General features: G+C 40.9%; 1 protein-coding gene across 3 annotated transcripts in view; it reads left to right on the forward strand.

Moving 5' to 3' along the window:
* The first annotated feature begins 2,543 nt into the window (after nucleotides 1–2,543).
* Nucleotides 2,544–19,939, forward strand: part of SPG21 (SPG21 abhydrolase domain containing, maspardin) — a 30,849-nt gene continuing 13,453 nt past the window's right edge. Inside the window, exons 1-3 of one of the 3 annotated variants that reach the window (XM_034424740.3) lie at nucleotides 2,544–2,742; nucleotides 9,776–9,876; nucleotides 12,745–12,837. In XM_034424740.3, coding sequence (XP_034280631.1) covers nucleotides 12,775–12,837 — 63 coding nt within the window. In that variant the 5' untranslated portion in view covers nucleotides 2,544–2,742; nucleotides 9,776–9,876; nucleotides 12,745–12,774. Of the gene's footprint in view, nucleotides 2,848–9,775; nucleotides 9,877–12,744; nucleotides 12,838–19,939 lie in introns of all 3 variants that reach the window. The other 2 variants (XM_034424741.3, XM_034424742.3) reach the window with 2 other exon arrangements.

Genomic DNA, 19,939 nt, shown 5'->3' on the forward strand with positions numbered 1-19,939 from the left:
CCGCTTCAGACGACGGAAGGCGGCGCGGAACTACGCCTCCCGACAGGCACCGCGCCACCCTTTCCCCGAGCGACGAGAGAGAGAGAGAGAGAGAGAGCGGCGCCGCCTGCCGGTCGCGCGGGAGAAAGGAAGTCTCGCGAGAGGAGGAGGAGGAGAAGAAAAGAGTGGAGATAGAAAAGTGGGTGGATGGGATTTCCTAGTGGTCCTTTTTCCCATTTACTCACGAGGTTCAAGCCAGCTGAGGTTGCAGGAATTGGGTATGAGTAGCCTAAGAGAAGGAATGATTCCTAATGATTAGTTTTTATTTATTTTATTTTATTATTTTATCATTTTATTTTATTTTTATTTATTTTTATTGTATTATATTTTATTTTTATTTTATTTATTTTATTTTATGTTTATTTATTTATTTAATGTACGTATGTATTTTTAATTTATTAATAGTTTTTATTTTAGATTAATGATTAGGAATGATTCCTAATGAGAAGGAAGGACTTGCTGGAGAAGAGCCTAATTCTAGGAACGTTTTGAGGGCAATAGAAGAAGGGGACAGCAGAGAATGAGGTGGCTGGATGGATTGATGACAAACCTGGCCACATACTGCTGCATGCTAAGCCATCATAGTCCCAAAGATGCTTTTTTTTTTTTCAAGAGGCAACTGGACTTTCTGATTTTTCTTTGAAGATGCTTCGCTTCTCATCCAAGAAGCTTCTTCAGCTCTGAACTTCTTGGATGAGAAGCGAAACGTCTTCAAAGAAAAACCAGAAAGTCCAGTTGCCTCTTGGAAGAAAAAAATCACCTTTGGGACAACCATGACCTGGATGACTCAGAATCTCCATAGACATTAAGCCATCATAGATTGTTTATCTTTGTGTGGTAGAACTCAGCCACTGTTAAACCATGATTGAACAAGTGGCTGGTTTTGCATAAAGACCTGCATCAACAAAAAAGCAGCAGCCTTGTTTCAAAAAGTTGGGTAACAATCAATATGCAAACTTCCCCACAAAGCATTAAATCACCAATTGACCAAACCATTTTAGCTTTGCTAAATTGTGTAATCCAGGCTATATTCTGCAGCAATTCTTCCCAAGCCTGGGATCTTCAATGCATGTTGTAATTAATGTTCACATGTGATAGCAATTCTATTACTGTAAAGAGAATATATGTTCTTGCATTATTATTGTAATATGATGTTTGTTTGAGATTTCCAGTAGGAATTGCCAGTATATTAAACCTTGGTCCATTGATCTATTGTTGATTGTGCTGACAGCTTATAAATTCTTTAGAATTTCAGATACTCTGATCTTTCTCTTTTGGCAACTGACTCATCTGAGAATTCCTACTTGCAATTTCTACTGAGTTTACCTTAAGTTATTGCCTTTCCTCTACTAAAAAGACAGGAGAAAGGATACTGTACTGACATCTGCATCACTATTTTAAGAATAATGGAGGTTATTCTCCTTTATTCCTAAGTGGAATTCAAATATTTATTTCTGACATGTATAAAAAGCAGTTTATATCTGTCAGTAAATACTAACCTTCACCTCTGGGTGGCAGGCAATGTCCAGGTTTCAGAAGGGAAAAACTGGAATGGAATATATTGGGAGAAGAAATTTCAATCTAAAATGAATTACAGCATGGTACATTCTGTAACATTCTAGCGGTAAAACCAACAGGCTGCTTTGGTAAGAGAGCAATCTTGAAGCAAATAGTTTAAAAAGCACAGTTGTATTTTTTACAGTAATTTTATTAAAGATAACCATTTACAATAGTACAAATTAATACAAACTGAAGAATAAAAAGAAACAATAGAATATGGATAAAAAATAGAAAAGAAAAATTAAAAGAATGCATAAAGAAGCAACATCCCACCTTCATCACAAGTATAAAGAATTTTAGTAACTTTAGTAATTTACTACCATCTCTTAAAATACAACAAACGATCTCTTCTTCCATATCTTATCTCTTAGCAAATACTTAAAGCCGCCTTGTTCAGTCCTAATGTTAGAAAACATGCTTTTATACCCTTCAGCATTGAGTTGAAATTTCTAGTAAGGGCCATCCCCATATATTAAAATATATTAAAAATATAATCCCCAGCTTTTGCAGCTGGAGAGCTCTAGATCAAGGGTCTCCAACTTTGGCAACTTTAAGCCTGGAGGACTTCAAGTCCCAGAATTCCCCAGCCAGCAAAGCTGCAAAAGACTGCAACTGATTCCCACAAGCCCATGCTTCCTGGGGATTCTGGGAGTTGTAGTTCAACAGTCTGTTGAGGGGCATATTTCAATGTTTAAGAACTATAAACCTCTGAATTGGATACTGAATTGTAGAAAATAGATAATACAGGCAGGATTATGCAGAACGAATAAGAAATGGAAGGGGGCAATAGACAAATTTCTTATTAGGCGGTGGAGAACTACTGCACTTCCGCATTAAAAGGACAGATATGCGCCTGCGCAGATCTCCGCCTCATCACGTGGCCTCGCGTACCTTCTCATCTTCCGGCTCGATCGTCACCGATCTCGCTCAGCAAATCCGCTTCCACTTGGAAGCCCGTCCCCTTTTGGGCGTGACGTTAGAGATCGGCGTGCCGCCGGGCTTCCCCGCCCACTGGGAAGGCGGGGCTATTTAGCGTCGGGCTGCTTTAGGGCTCGCGGAACGAGGGGAGGACGGTACCATTTTGATGGCTGGAGGGGGGCGACCGTAGCCCTCCCTCGCGTCCGCAGGGCTGACCCACGCCTGGTGAGCACGGGGGCTTTGCATGTTGCTTTCCCGCATTGAGGAACGGGTTTGGCGCGGCTCGTAGCGGACCGTTGGAGGGACCCTGAAATTATACATGGGACTGGGGTAAAATAAAGGGCTGAGGGTGGGGTGGGGGTGTCCTATTGTCCCCAGGCTTCCTCTGTTGAATGGGACTGTTAAAAAGGAGTGGGGGGGGATCTCACCTGGGAGGAAGGAATGGTGGGAATTGCCTTGAGAACTCCCCCTCCCCCCAGCCTCATTGGGAAGGCGTGCTGGGCCACCTGCTCCCAGACAGGTCTACCTTGCAGGACTGTTGTAAAGATCACATGAATTGCTCTTAAATTCTAAAATCTCTCTAACCGGGCTGCTGGTGTGAAAGTTGTGCAGCTGTGTAAATTGTAGTGGAATAGACCCTGGGTGGAAAGAGATGGGAGTGGAAGGGGGGGGCTCTCTGCCCTCCAAGAAGGAAAGGCAGTGGGGGGCTAAGGAGGCGAGGAGGGAGCAGGAAGGTGGTCGTCTAACCTTGTTTATTTACTACCCTTTTGTTGTGGATTTAATAAGACAAACACAACTTTTGGGTTAATCAGAGACAGATTTTATATATATATTGCGCAATAGGTTCAAGGCTCTGTACATGAAGCGTTGAACAAAGACAGGAATTAGGTACAATGGTTTTATACCCTTCTAGACAAAGGATTCTTTGAAGTCAGCCGTTCATATGGTCCTATACATTTATCAATTTTAATTGACATTACAGAGTTTATTTGCAAAACAGTCATAATTCTTTTTGTAGATTACTGAAGCATATCTTTTATCTTTTGACGATGGACAACTTTTAACTCATGTGGATCCCCTTGACCTAACCAACCTTTAAGCTGTATGTTATTAGAATGTTCCTTTCTTCTGACAACTTAGAGGCCTCCTAGAGGAACCAAAAGGATTTTGGCTGAGTTTGTACTTTTTCCAACCGGATGCATTGCTTTTTAGAATAGAGTGAATAGAAAGTTATCCAGTGGTCATCCATCAGGGCCCGCTTCATTACATTACTTTGAAAGCATTTTATTTATGCTTTTGTTTCTTTCCCAATGCTCACACAACCACACCAGACCCTTTAATGGGAAAGCTGGTTTGCCAAGAAAAAAAAGGGGGCTTCAATCTCAGTTAAGGGTGTATTGATCTGGTGCATATTTCATGTAGACCATGATTCCTCTTGTCGGTTTGCTGGTTTGCAAAGGGCTGGATGCACAAAGCCCTTGGATTCCGGGTAAAGGAATGCCATTTCGGTTGGCTGTTGCGAAAGGCTTTCTCACATGAGAGCTGTTTGGAGGGCGGAAACCCCAGCGAAGGGTTTTCTTTTTTTTTGTTTTGTATTTCTTTTGTGGTTCTCGTGTTTTTTTTTTCCCTCCCTTGGGAGTTGGGTGGTGTTGAAGAACAAATTGAAGAACTTCCATAAACAAATAATAGAGAGTGTCACTTTTCTGCAGGTGTTCAGGCAGGGACTGCAAAGGCATCAGTTAAAGAGCCTTTTGCTTGGATTCATTTCCAACTCCCTAATTCCAAATGATAACTACAATTTATTGTTTTTTAAGAGTTGTCAGTTCCATTAACGGTTGTTTAAAGTCTTTTCTTATGTATATACTTCTCAGAGGGTTTTTTTGCAGTGGAGGGGGATAGAATGCTAGAGAAGTATAATAAATACAGGTAGTCTTCAACTTACAACCACAATTGAGCCCAAACTTTCTGTTCCTGAGTGAAACATCGGTGAAGCGAGTTTTGCTCCATTTTACGACTTTTTCTTGCCACAGTTGTTAAGTGAATCACTGCAGTGGTTAATTTAGTAACACGGTTGTTAAGTGAAATCTGACTTCCCCATTGACTTTGGTTGGCGCAGAAGGAGATCACATGACCCTGGGACACTGCAACGGTCATAAGTATGAATCGGTTGTCAAGTGCATGGATTTTGATAATGTAATCATGATGCTGCAATGATGTGAAAATAACTGTGAAAAACAGTCAAAAGTCACATTTATCAGTGCCATTGTAACTTCGAAGGATTACTAAACAAACTGTTCTAAGTTGAGGATTACCTTTATAATAAATACTATAGGACCACATCTGTTTCTTCACTGTGCCTGAGGCTTAATCTCAGCTAGTTTTTCATCGGTTCTTCTCTCATTAATTCTAGTTCTATTGCCCTCATCTTCTCTCAAAAACTTTAGATACGCCCATTGTTTTGTGGCAGAGGACTGTGTTCAGAAGACCTAATAGCAATAGCCCTTAGACTTATATACCGCTTCACAATGCTTTAACAGCCCTCTCTAAGCGGTTTATAGAGTCAGCCTATGGCCCCCAACAACCTGGGTCCTCATTTTACTGTCCTCGGAAGGATGGGAGGCTGAGTCAACCTTGAGCCGGTCAGAATCGAACTGCTGGCAGCGGGCAGAGTTAGCCTGCAATATTGCATTCTAAGCACTGCACCACTGAAGGAAGGAAGGAAGGAAGGAAGGAAGGAAGGAAGGAAGGAAGGAAGGAAGGAAGGAAGGAAAGAAAATAGCCATAGCCCTTAGACTTATATACCGCTTTACAGTGCTTTACAGCCCTCTCTAAGCAGTTTACAGAGTCAGCCTCTTGCCCCCAACAATCTGGGTCCTCCTTGTGGTATAATAATAACTAGGTTTGGGTTTCAGTCTGCTGGATATGTAGTACGAGATGTGTTGTTATGGAACAGTGCATGTTTAAACTTATTCCTGGTTACCCTGAAAATGTCTGTAGGAATCAAGCTGTTGCCCAATTAAATAAAACTTGGGCAATTGTCTTGGTATGCGAATAAGAGATCAAGTGCTGCTTTAACATGGAGAAGGAAATGATTCCTGGAAAGGCTGTTTGCATTTCAGAAAAGGGAAAGAGAATCCTGCAGTTCCCATTGGAGGCCTAAGGGACTTTCCAGCCCGAAGTCCTAATTATCCATTTCAAGTGGCATGCGTACCATTATACTTCTTCTTATAAGTATGTTGTAGTAGACTCACATTGCGATTATTCTCATATGCTTCACGTGGGTCTCAAAGTTTGTCTGGTGTGGAATAAGGCTGTTAATTTGTTGTGTATCAGCTGCACTTTTCCTGAGGTAAATGTGCTGGCAATATTCAAAGTTTTGCTTATGATGGACCTCTGGCCACACCATTGAAACTCTGCCTGCTTTTTATGTGGGATGCGTTCACAGTTTCTATCTTGACTTTGTTGACTTTATTTGGGATGAGGATAAATGAAGATCAACCTTCCTGATGCAGACCATCCGGTGAAGGGCTTCTTGGGCATGTCAAGAGCCACAGAGAGATACCTGTGGTTGCTCCTTAGAGAGCTGCTCTGTGTTGTCTCCAATACTATTAATCCTCTTTTTGCAGATATTCATATAACACCTCTGTTCATGACTCTAAGGCACCTGTTGAAGTTTTCTCTTCTATCCAGGCCTTTCCCGTCTATTCAAGTGAATAATTCTGTTTTGCTTTCATCGTTCCATCCCCATCAATTGAATGAGCTATTTTACAACATATGCAATATCGGTCTTTATGACTGTATTTTAATTTTTATTGTAAACTGCTTTGAGGAACAGTCTTGTGGGAAGGAGCTTATGAAATGTGGCGTGCTTTTAAGTAGAGATTTGCTAGGTAAATACATGTATCGCTGTACATCTTTTTGTGTATTTCATTCCTCTCTGATTTTGCTGGTGACTGTCTCTACTTTGTGTGGGTCTGTGTGTGTATAGCTCAGTATAACACATTGTGCAACTGTTAAGGAATTGCTTGAGCAGGGGGCTGGACTAGAAGACCTCCAAGGTCCCTTCTACCTCATTCATTTTAAGTCTAAGTGTCAGGTTTAGATGTCATCTCAAATAAATTGTACTCCCAAACAATTAATCTTTGCTGAAATATTCCATTTATTGAGTATGACAGATCTGGTCCCGAGTTCGTTGTAGCCGATACTAACCCTCTGACCCCCAAACCCTTCCCTTTCCGTTCCCCAATTCTCATCTTCTCATTGGCCATCTTCCAAGTCAGTCTCCCCAGCTTCTGACCTCAACCCACAGGAATGTTCCCCCCTCCCATCCCATCTCCTAGGGAATATTATCTACAGAGAAAATAAGTAGGTGAAAAGTCAAGCCTCGTCTCCTTTTTATGGCAGCATCAGAATGCTGACACTAAGTGCAAAAGCTACAATCTCTGTTAGTGATGCTACAGCATTCTTTATGGATTGAAAATATTAGGAATGTGTCTTGATTACCGAATACTTTTTAATATGGAATACGTAGGTAAATGAATTCAAACTATCTTTTAAATATGTAGCAGCTGTAGGATTATAAGCAAACTGTAGCAAGTTATGGAATGGAGCGACCTATTAATACAAACTGGAGATGGTCCTTATTTCATAAACGTTATTCTTATATAATTTACAGCCAGATGGGACAGCTGACTACACTTCTCCAAGCTTGGATGATCGTGGAAGATTTATGGCCAAAGTTGGAGGATCAAAGGAATGGCCCAATCATTAACTGTACTGAATATTTCAAAATAGATTTCCTTACCGTATTCTCGACTCTAATTTAGTACACTGATATACAGTGGTATCTGAAGAGTCTTAATGGTTCAATAAGATTACAAGCTCGTTTCCCAAATTGTGTAGCAAGTTCTACATCTTGTACTAAATCACGATGTATTGGAAAAAGCCACCGTGTTTGGTTTCACACAATACTAAACAATGAAAATAATTTACAAAAATCACCGTGGTTAGGTTTGCCCATCAATTGTTAAGGAAATTAGCAGCAATTGCAGTCAGGGCAAAAGGAAACGATGCCTTATTTTAAATTCTGGAATTGTTAGAAGGTTAGCATTGACAGGTTGTTTCTTGCTGTACCTTTCTGTACGCAGCGTTTTGATGCAAACTTTTAATACTTTTTTGAACATAAGCAAGCTCAAAGTCAGTTCAAAGGGGAGAAAATCATTAGAAATGACAGAGGAACTTTTGATAAATCATTGATACCTTTCAGAGTGTATTGAATTAGCTTTGTGTGTTGCTACAACAATACGGTACTGTATTATCTGCTTTTTCCTGGAAAGGTTTCTTGGTCTCTTTAGCAGAAGAATGGTTAAGTGTGGGAAGGATGCTTCAGTGTTTGGAATGACTTCATATCTTAAAAGCAAACCTAGCTCAGAATTCAGTTCAAACTAGAATCAATTCCTAGAATAGCAGATTTGTACCCCATCAAAAATGTGTGTTTCTTATGCACTCTTATGAGTATATACACTGCTCAAAAAAATAAAGGGAACACAAGCAGAAGACATCCGAGATCTGAATGAATGAAATAGCCTTATTAAATACTTTGTTCGTTACATACAGTAGTTTTGTGTTCCCTTTAGTTGTTTGAGCAGTGTATAAACTACTGTATGTAAAGAACAAAGTATTTTATAAGGCTATTTCATTCATTCAGATCTCGGATGTCTTCTGCTTGTGTTCCCTTTATTTTTTTGAGCAGTATATTTTAATTTCCCAAATCTATCAGAATTTTTCACTAATATGGATTAGTTTTATTGAAGACTATAATTTTACTGGTGGTTTATAGTAGGTTGATCATAGTTTTCAATATTCAGTCTTAGTTTATAGTAGTGATTTTCAAACTTGGCCTCTTTAAGATGTGTGGACTTCAACTTCCAGAAGGCTGGCTGGGGAATTCTGGGTTTAGAGGTTAATAGTGACTTTTTTTTTTACTGTTAACCAATTGGATATGTTCATTTACTTAAAGCTATATTATACTAGAAAATGATAGCCTCCAGATCCAAATCCCCTTATCCATTCATCTATATTTTACCTTTTAAAAAACTTTTTTCTTTACCCTTCTTGTCTTCTTTTTATACATTTTCTTTTAACGTTCAATAAAAATACAAAAGGAAACAGGAAAAAAAATGAACGGAGGGAACATTCTTCAGTGTTCAAGTGGTTGAGCTATAATCAGCAGTCCAGAACAAGGTCACATGCCTTTACGTTTGATATAGAAATACTTTTGTTATAGACAGGAAGGATTTTAAACAGGTTATGTTTCTGATCAGGTAACTGTCAGTCTTAGTTCAGCTCCATCTGAGAAATTTAATTTCTGCAGTGGTGGGAAAAAGATTCACTTGGGCAGGCGTTGAAATAACAGGAGAAGTGCAGGAATAAAAATTCAAAATGAGAGGAACGAGAAGGAAGAAAATACAGGTAGTCCTTGACATACAACAGTTCATTTAGTGACCATCCAAAGTTACAACACTGGGAAAAAAAGACTTATCACCATTTTTCACATGACCATCGAAGTACCCCCCCATGGTCATGTGATCAAAATTCAGATGCTTGGCAACTGACTCATAGTTATGACGGTTGCAGTGTCCCAGGATTATGTTTTGTGAGCTTCTGACAAGCGAAGTCAATGGGGGAAGCCTGATTCACTTAACAACCGGGTTACTCACTTACCAACTGCAGTGATTCACTTAACTACTGCACCAAGAAAGGTCATAAAATGGGGCAAAACTCACTTAAGAAATGTCTCACTTAGCAGAAATGTTGGGCTCAATTGTGGTCATAAATCGAGGACAATCTATAAATGGGTTCTTTCCTAAAACTCTCGATGGGCTTAAAAAAACCCAGGGGGAATGAAAGGAAGCCTTCTTCCTTAAAGCTACTTTAGCAAGAATATTCTTCTAGAACGGGACAAAATGTAACAGCGAAAATACAGAGGAATATACACGATGCTCACAACTCATTGAAAATCACAGAAAAAACTACATCATGGTTTATGGTGAGGTGTAAACATGGTCCCTGCCATTTCAAGTATCCACCACATATTTCAGGAGGCAAAAGTACTGTATGTCTCCAGATTCATAAATCAGTGAATTCATGACATGCTTGCTGGAGAAAATCGAGTAAATAGTTCAACTTGTTCTTTACCGTAATTGTGTTTGCAGATAACAGTGGTTTGTTGGGATTTGTTTTACCCTGTGTTTTGCAGATTGGTGAATGTTTCCGCTGTCTTAAGACATTTCCTTCCATCGCTGACTTTCAGATTTTACCCTGCACTTCTGTCTTGGTTATAATTCAAAGCCATTCAAGGTTGGTTGGTTTCGTTCTTGCAGAATTAAGGTTCCCTCCTTAAGCTCTGCGTTTAAATAGCTTGTGCAAATCCTTTGTGGGGATGAGCAGAATGTACCAAAAGTGTGTTTTAATTCACATTCTCCAGTTGATTAACAGACTTGGGTTGAATGAGTTGCCATGAAATACACCTTCTTTTCAAGCTACTTAGGAACTGGGGAGGGGAGAAAGATTTGGGGGAGGTCTAAAAGCTGTGAAAGCCATATAGGGATGCGGTGGCTCAGTGGCTAAGACGCTGAGCTTGTCGATCAAAAGGTCGGCAGTTCAGCGGTTCGAATCCCTAGTGCTGTGTAATGGGGTGAGCTCCCGTTACTTGTCCCAGCTTCTGCCAACCTAGCGGTTCGAAAGCACATAAAAAATGCAAGTAGAAAAATAGGGGAAGGTAACAGCGTTCCGTGCGCCTTCGGTATTTAGTCATGCCGGCCACATGATCACGGAGACGCCTTCGGACAGTGCTGGCTCTTCGGCTTTGAAACAGAGATGAGCACCGCCCCCTAGAGTCGGGAACGACTAGCACATATGTGCGAGGGAAACCTTTACCTTTACAAGCCATGAAAGATATACAACCGTAAAAAGCATTTAAAAAGAAAATAAAAATAAAAGAAATCTGTGTTGGATCAGATGGATTTGTTCAAGGTTTCTCTCTCTGTGGAGGTGGGGAGCTAACTAACATTTGCAGGGGGTTAGAAAGCAAGCACTGGAGACATCTAAAGTGTAGTCGGTTTGATTGAATTTTTTTCATTGCAGGCTCCTAAGCTTCAGCAAGACAGCTTTAAAACAAAACCGGATTTTTGGAGCTTCAGATGTTCAAAAGAGCATCTCCAAAACAAACCTAAGGAGAACTAAGGAGAAATTTCCTGACACCAAGAACAGTTAATCAATGGAACAGTTTGTCTCCTTGAGTTGAGGGTGCTCCATCACTGGAAGTTTTCAGAAATAGACTAGATAACCATTTGACCAGGATGGTATAAGTTCTTCTGCCTTGAGCAGATGTTCTGCCCCAGCTACAGACCCCAAAGAACGCAACTCTATACAAAGCTTATTTTACTCAAATAACTTAAGTCTTTATCATTCAAAGGCTGTGAATGAACTGTCTTAACAGCCTACCAGAATTCTAAGATAAGGTAATCATAGTCTTACTAGAGTTGGCAGAAAGCCCAGAAACAATTTTGCAGAAAATCCAGACGCGAAGGAGAGTGAACTAAAGTTGTTCTCTACAGCTTGTTGCAAATGGCGTTCCTCCTTAAATAGGCTAAGGGAGTGGCCAATTAGCCCCAAGCCTTACTCTTGAGGAGACCTCCTCCTGAGGAGCCACTCCTGCCTTTTGGCAGCTCTGCGCGCCCGTGCATTGAGAAGAGGCTCCTCCTCTTCTTCCTCTTCACTTAAAGGAGCTTCTGGAGGTTCTGAAGGCCCTGGCTGAATCCCCGCCTCTGGCACCACATCTTCTCCAGCCTCCTCACTGTCCGACTCGAGCGCCAGCTGCACAGGTTGCTCGTGCAGCACCACACCAGCCTCCTCGTTGTCGGAATCGGCTACAATCTGCACAGGCCACTGACGGGCCACAACAACAAGGGGGCTCAATGAGAAAGTCAATCAATCAATCAATCAGAATAGAGTTGGAAGGGACCTTGGAGGTCTTCTAGTCCGACCCCCTGCTCAAGCAGAAAACCCTATACCACTCCAGACAAGTGGCTGTCCAGTCTCTTCTTAAAAAACCCCAGTGATGGAGCACCCACAACTTCTGAAGAGAAACCATTCCACTGATTAATTGTCCTCCCTGTTAGGAAGTTTCTCCTTAATTCCAGGTTGCTTCTCTCCTTGATTAGTTTCCACCCATTGTTTCTTACCTTGCATTCTGGTGCTTTGGAAAATAAATTGACTTCCCTTCTTCTTCTTTTGACAGCCCCTCCAAATACTAGAATACAAAGACCTCTGGCGTCCCTTTCAGCCCTATGATTCTGTGTTCATTTCTGAATATATAATCATAGACTAATAGGGGTGGAAAGGACCTTGGAAGCCTGCTAGTCTAACCCCTTGGTCAAGGCAGGAGACCTTATGTCATCCTGGACCAAATGTTATCCAGTCCATTCTTGAAAACCCCCTTAAACATCCTGAAAGTTGATGCTGCAAACTCCATGACTCATGGAGCTGTAATCTTGGGGAAATCCATGACATGCAACTCCTGTTATGATGTAGCTCCTCTGAAATGTTAATTTATTTTTAAAGTTTGCATCGTGCCGTCCTGCTTGCAGTTGTGGGAATCAGACTTGGCATGTATCCATGGGCTTCAGTATTTCAGTTTCTGTTACTGCCTCCGTTTTAATTTTGTAGCTAGAAGGAAAAATGTAGGTGGTCTTATAACTTGAGCTATAGAAGGAGAGAACTGTTTCTCAACCTTGAAAACTTTTTAAGGTGGGTGGACTTCAGCTCCCAGAATTCCTTAGCCAGAAATCAGGAGTATGGTCGTACCTTTCTCGACTAACAAATTTGGTTGAAAGGCAGAGCTTTTGTCATGAAAGTTTATGCCTTTTAATAAAACTTGTTACCTGGAAAAAAAAGATTGCCCTCAAACTCTTTGGATTTTTAATTCCACGTTGTTGGGTTAAAGCATAGATCAGAATACTTCCCATTTTAAAACTTCCGCATTTCGTCTCTGCCTGCATCACTTCTAAATATTTCTCACTGCTTTTAAAGCAAAACATTTTGGAGAGCAAGCATAATAGAACGACAGGTTTAGAAAGATTTATCCTGAAGGAGTCTTTTGCTTCTTCTCTGTATCTTCTCCGATGCTGAATTGTTCATCTGAAATGCTTTCTCTGTGTATTTCAGGTCTTCCTTACCTTGGAATTTGTCACGATCATGGGAGAGATTAAAATCTCTCCAGACTATAGCTGGTTCAGGAGTACTGTGCCTCTCAAAAAGGTAGGTGCAGATTAATTTCTCTCTCTGCTCAAATTTAGTTCAGAAGCACTGTTTTATACATTGCAAGCATTGTAAACCTAGATGAGGTATGCTTCCACCGTTAGAATTATAATTATATTGCATATCTTTCAGACAAACAAGATTTGTTATTTGTGTTGATCTTCTGCAGTCTGCTTGAGGGATGCATTTCTCCTCCAGCCTTGTTTTTTGTTGAGTGGCTTCTATATCTATATATCTCTAACTCACTCTCACTCTCCCCCCCCTCTCTGTCTCTGTCTCTGTCTATAACTATCTCTATATCTATCTATCTATCTATCTATCTATCTATCTATCTATCTATCTATCTATCTATCTATCTATCTATCTATCTCTTTTTATCTATCTTTCTTTCTATATCAGTATCACCTCTCAATACCTCCTTAATATCTACCTCATATCTATTTATCTATCTATCTATCTATCTATCTATCTATCTATCTATCTATCTATCTATCTATCTATCTATCTATTAGATAGATAGATAGATAAATAGATAGATATGAGGTAGATATTAAGGAGGTATTGAGTATGTCTGTCTATCTTTTTCTATCTTTCTTTCTATATCAGTATCACCTCTCAATACCTCCTTAATATCTACATTCTATCTATCTACCTATCTACCGACCGACCTACCTATTGATTAGCCTAAAGGCCATATCAACGTACAGGTTCAAACACATATTACAATAAAACTCTGAACAAACAATTTAAAGTGAGAGTAGGGTAAAATACAATCGTTATAGGCTAAAATACAATAATGTAATACATAAACATGTAAAATAGAATAAAATGACATAAAATTATATTTCTTTATCACCCCTGCAATCTACCCCAATCAGGCCCTCATATGCCGATCTCAGTCGGACTATTTTAGTCAGAAATTGTGCTGTATTAAATGTCGTTTTCAGATTCTGTCCACACGGTACGTTGCTTTAACATGGGCCTCCCACTGGGCATACGTTTCATATGTGAATCAAAATACTTATCTGTCACTCTCTTATATATACAGCAATCGAATAATATATGAGTCAGATCTTGTACCTCTTCAATTCCACTGATACATGTATGTTCATTGTTTGGGATAGAATGGAATCTCCCAAATCTAACTGTTGTATCAAGCTATTCAAATCTTGCTCGGGTAAATGCCTCCCTGAGATGTTTTGGCAATTGTGATTTTAAATAGTTGTGCAGAGAAATTCACAACTGCTAGCTGTATCGTTTAATGGCTGGCTTTGGAGAGAACTGTGCCACTTAGACGTTGTTGTGACCTAGGCCCATGTACTTATTACCAGACACAATCAGTCTTTTATCTTCTTTGGCACCCTGCCAAAGGCTTTTCTTGGCAAAGCCCCACGAAGTTCAGAAACAAGAGACGCCGACAAGAAACAAATGCAGCAACGTTGCTTTCCTACAAAGAGCCCAAGAGCCTTTGCTGCTCTTTTAAGCCTTCTCGGAGGGACCAATCATCTCCTGGCCTTACTCCCGAGTCGTCCTTTTTGCTTTAGCTGCTCTTGCCTTCTGGCAGCTCTTCTCATGTGTGCACTAGGAACAGGCTCCTCCTGTTCCTTTACCTCTCTGCTATCCACCTCTGGAGGCTCTGGAGTCTGCGCATTGCTCCCAGATGGCCCTGGCCCCCATCTCTGCCTTTGATGCAGAGCCCTCATCCGGGCCTTCCCCAGACTCCAGAATGGGCTCATTGTCCTTCCCAGCCTCCTCATGTCCGACTCTGCAGGCTTCTAGTGGACCACAACAGACGTTTTGCCTAACTCCCATGTAACACCGCTCCTGCGCGAGCTGCACTGGCTCCCGGTGGTCTTCCAGGTGCGCTTCAAGGTGCTGGTTATCACCTTTAAAGCGCTCCATGGCATCGGGCCTAGCTATCTTCAAGACCCCCTGCTGCTACCGACGACCTCCCATCGTCCCGTGCGCTCCCACAGAGAGGGGCTCCTCGGGGTGCCATTAGCCAAACAGTGCAGGCTGGTGACCCCCAGGGGGAGGGCCTTCTCTGTGGGGGCTCCCACCCTCTGGAATCAGTTGCCCCCAGAGATAAGGAGAATCCATGACCTCAGCGCCTTCCGTCGTGCCCTTAAAACCCATCTTTTCAAGCAAGCCGGGCTGGCTTAAGAAGAAATTTTTAAATGTTTTAAATGTTTTAATTGGTAGTGAGTTTTAATTGGGCCAAATTTATATATCTTTTAATTGTTTTTTAATATTTGTACTGCATGTTTTTTTAATTCTGGCTGTACACCGCCCTGAGTCCTCAGGGAGAAGGGCGGTATAGAAATTCAAAAATAAATAAATAAATAAATAAATAAATAAATAAATAAATAAATAAATAAATAAATAAATAAATAAATAAATAAAATTTAAGTAGTTTTCTGGGCTAGAAAAAAAAACCCTAAAAGGCATGATAAAAAGTTTTGTGCAATCTAGTATCGGCCCATTTGCACGGATAAATATGTGTCACCTTTTAGAACTCGCACTTAGAGAGACATGCAGGAAAGAGGAATAAACTACGCAGCAGTTTTTTTTGCAGTTCGGTGTTTCGATGGTGAGTTTAACCTCCCTCTCGCTTCACAAGAAGCCTTTGTTCCTTTACAAAATCCTTAACTTCCTCCTGATTCAGTTGTTCTTCAACCTGAATGGCAACAGGGCAATTAAATAAAAGGATCAGAGCCATTTAAAAGCACGTGGCCAACTGCTTCAGAGTGCTTTATTAAAAAAAAAAAAAGAAAGAAGAAGAAGCAAGCAATCAAGGCTGTTTGTTTTTCAGAATTTCAGAATTTCTCGGATATTAGGTCTTCAGTGCTTTTGCCTTTTATTTATTTATTTATTTATTTATTTATTTATTTATTTATTTATTGGTTCGATTTATATGCCGCCCTTCTCCGGAGACTCAGGGCGACTTACAATGCGTTAAGCAATAGCCTTCATCCTTTTGTATATACCTGTTTAGTAGGGCTTTCGCCCCCCCCCAAGCGGTGTTCTTTTTATACAAAGTCACCTTATTGCCCCCACAAACCGGGTCCTCGTTTTACCTACCTCGAAAGGATGGAAGGCTGAGTCAACCTTGAGCCTGGTGAGATTTGAACTTGCACTAATTGCAGGCAGCTGGTGTTACTTAACAGTGCTTTAGTCTGCTGCGCCACCAAGGCTCTTGAGTTTTGAGTTTCCCGTGTGGTTTACCCAGGCTAATAAACTTCTGGTTACCCCTTCTGTGTCATGCTGTAGAAACGCCATATGAGAACTGAGAGAGAGAGAGACTGACAGAAGTCAAAGTACATCTGGGTCTCTAGAATTTAGACCTGACTGACAGCCTTCTGGTGACTCTTAATTTTTGTTTTTAAGCTGGTTAATTCACATGCAATGTGTGGAAAACCTTGTAGCCTTTCCTTGCCTCTGACGGCCTACCAAAATATGAACGTGATGCTTTTTAGAACACAGCAAATGTTCTACCTCTGAATTACAGCATATGACAAATGGATGGTTTTATAGGACAGAGTGAGCTCTCACCCTTGGAAATGTGGATAAGAACTCTTGTATGTTTCAGAGAAGGGGCACGGTGGCCTAGCGGTTAAGATGCTGGGCTTAACTGGAATGCTGGTAGTTTGAGTTCCGAGTACTGTGCAATGGAGTGAGCTCCCGTTCCTTGCTCCAGCTCCTGCCCACCTAGCAGTTCGAAAGCACGCAACTGCAAGTAGATAAATAGGTACCACTTTGGTGGGAAGGTAACAGCATTCTATGCGCCTTTAGGGTATAGCCATGCTGGCTACAAGAGCCAGAGAAGTGTCTTCGGACAAGATTGGATCCCTCGGCTAAGAATTGGAGATGAGCACTGACCCCTAGAATCAGACACAACTGGACAGGGGAAATATTTACCTTTTATGTTTCAAAGAGACCACCGAAGTCTCATGTAGGTTTACATCAGAGAAGCGAAGCTTTGTGGTTGACCTACCTGGTAGGAAGAGGCTCCTACCCGGGGGTGGTGATGCTGAATTGGTGGAACAGTTTCATGTGGGTGGATCAAGCAAGAATTTAATTTCTTTCCTGTTTTTTCTGTAAAAGGGAATTTCTTTTTAGCTCATGTTACGCTTTCTGGATCACTGTCTTCTTGTCACTGTCACTGGCAGGAAATGGAAAGTCGGAGTGCAGTTGGCAGAGACTTCAGTGGCCACAAAAGGAATCAGGAGGTGTTGCAGGGGAGATATAGCAATAGCACTTAGACTTATATACCGCTTCACGGTGCTTCACAGCTCTCCCCAAGTGGTTTACAGAGTCAGCATATTGTCCCCAACAACAGTTTGGGTCCTCATTTTACCGACCTGGGAAGGATGGAAGTCTGAGTCAACCTTGAGCCGGTGAGAATCGAACTGCTGAAAACAGGCAGACAGCAGAAGTAGCCTGCAATACTGCATTCTAACCACCACACCAGCACAGCTCATCTATATACATATAGATCTAAAAATAATTTCATGTACATAGAAAATAAAGGTAAAGGTTTCCCTTGCACATATGTGCTAGTTGTTCCCAACTCTAGGGGGCGGTGCTCATCTCCGTTTCTAAGCCAAAGAGCCAGTGCTGTCCGAAGACGTCTCCGTGGTCCTGTGGTTGACATGACTAAACGCCAAAGGCGCCCGGAACGCTGTTCCCTTCCCACCAAAAGTGGTCCCTATTTTTCTACTTGCATTTTTTACGTGCTTTCTAACTGCTAGGTTGGCTGGGACAAGTAATGGGAGCTCACTCTGTTAAGTGGCACTAGGGATTCGAACCGCTGAACTGCGGACCTTTCGATCGACAAGCTCAGCGTCTTAGGCACTGAGCCACTGCGTCCCTTACATAGAAAAATATTCCCTGCCAAAGTATCATACTCTGGTACTTTGGTATTCAACTACTTTGAAACTCATCAAATTTGGTACTCAACACATTTTGATGCAGTTTGTTTGAGCCACAGTGGCACAGTGGTTAGAGTGCAGTAGTGCAGGCTACCTCTACTAGCTGCTGGCTGCCTGCAATTCGGCAGTTCAAATCTCACCAGGCTCAACGTTGAGGTCGATAAAATGACCCATATTATTGGGGGGGGGGGCCCAAAATGCTGACTCTGTAAATCGCTTAGAGAGGGCTGTAAAGCAATGTAAAGCGATATATAAGTCTAAGCGCTATTGTTATTTGGTACTCAACACACAAGGTAGAACTTGTTGTGGTCGGCTGCCTTATGACTCACTTATTTCTTAGGAGAAAAATATTGTTTAGTACTCATTGTTTTTGGTATACATCGCACCTTCTGGAACCAATTAACTATTAAGTACTGCGGTACCACTGTTTTTCAAAATGAGATCAGCTCTTTTTGTTGAGCGTTGCTTTCTGGTCCCACCAACAAATGTAAGTTCTTTTTTTCAGCATGAAACCAGGCAATTAGCCGGTGGGTTTCGGGCACACGAGCCTGATAAGCTTTTCCTGGGAGCAGTGGAGAGAGAGAGCTTAAATTTGAACTGGGCATCCGTTTCTCCCACCATGTGATTTCTCACATGCTCTATCAAATGCTGTTCTCCGTCTCCAAAGATCTGTTAAACGGTTTGTTTTCTGAATGTCAACCAAGGCATTCAAAGGAAAAGGAGGAAGAGAATATTTCCCTTGTTTCTGCGCAACCTTTTTATCCAGGAAATCCTGCAGTATAACAAATATTTAGTCTGTTATTATGTTGTGTAAGTGGCAAGGATTGCCTTTACAACCATCAGAAAAAAAATTGTAATAACTGTTCTGAGCTTGATATTGTCTCGAGTTGTGTGCAGCTCCCGAGATGCTCAGCAAAGGCGCGTGTTGGCTGGGAATTCTGGGAACGGGAGTCCTAGCATACTTGCACCTGCTAAACTCCTGGATACTAGGTGCATTAAGGATGCTAGTTTTGGGGTGTCTTCTACCAGAGATTGCGGGACGTCGACGCTATTTGTTCTTTTGCTGTGATTGCATAAAACAAAACCATACTATTTTTGCCAAAGGATGTGTCTGTAGGAATTTTCTGGCAAGTGCATTATCTTCTAGAGTTGTGTTTTCCTTGAATCCCTCCTGGTTTAATTAATTGATTATGGACATTCTTGGTTGTATATCATGCACTGTAAATATTTATTTATACCTCCTATTTTTTTAACAGCCCGTCCCAGAGATGGGCTCTGGGTGGTATACAATGTCAATATCTAAATAAGTAAATAAATACATCTTATACATTAAAAATAGAAGGATGCTAGTTGCCATTGTTTTAAGAAGACTCCTATGAAGATATTTGCAGTTATGTTGCAGTATCTCAGTGGTGTATATTTATGAAATGTCTCCAGACAACAGAAACATGTTTTCATTTAAAAAAAACATTTATTTACTTTCAGGTAAAAAGTAGCCCCTTGAACCATGGTGTAATCATGTATGCATTTGTTGGAGAAGAAGTCATTATCCTCAATAAACATACATACATTAAAAAAAAAATAAGAAAAGAAATAATCCACGGAAATTTGAAAACAATTGTTAAGTTTTTAGGGTACTGCAATACTTGCTTAAATAAAAGTAAACTTCTAAATCCTCTTTTTTCAGACTAGAGCAGACTTTACAGGTAACATTTTGCTTGGATTTTAGGCAAAATATCTGAACTGTAGATCTATAGCTCAACAATATAAGAAAGGGGTTGGCTTCTATTTTGCTGTACCTGTTCAAACAGTCACTCGCCGGAACATTTTAATTTATCCCGCATTGAGCGAGATAAGGACATGCACAGGTTTCCAGAGAAATGACATCTAACAGCTAATAGTTTGGCATAATAATGAAAAGGTTAATGAAATACAGGACTTCAACCCATTTGCACCAAAAAGGTCTTTAAGTATTCTGTGCTCATTTAACCTGCAGTCTGAACATCTGCAAAAAAAATTTTTTTGGTTTCGTTTCCAGAATCTTTGACGTTGATTTGTATATCCTGTCTGAGAAATAGTCACATTTCTCTTTATATTTCTCAGTTGACAGAATCTCGGGAAACAGATCTAAAGTGAAGGGCAAACCCCATGTGGGCCACATGATCTTCATA

The sequence above is a fragment of the Pantherophis guttatus genome, chromosome 13, assembly GCF_059756535.1.
Source record: "Pantherophis guttatus breed Tessera chromosome 13, ASM5975653v1, whole genome shotgun sequence".
Taxonomy (NCBI): Eukaryota; Metazoa; Chordata; class Lepidosauria; order Squamata; family Colubridae; genus Pantherophis; species Pantherophis guttatus.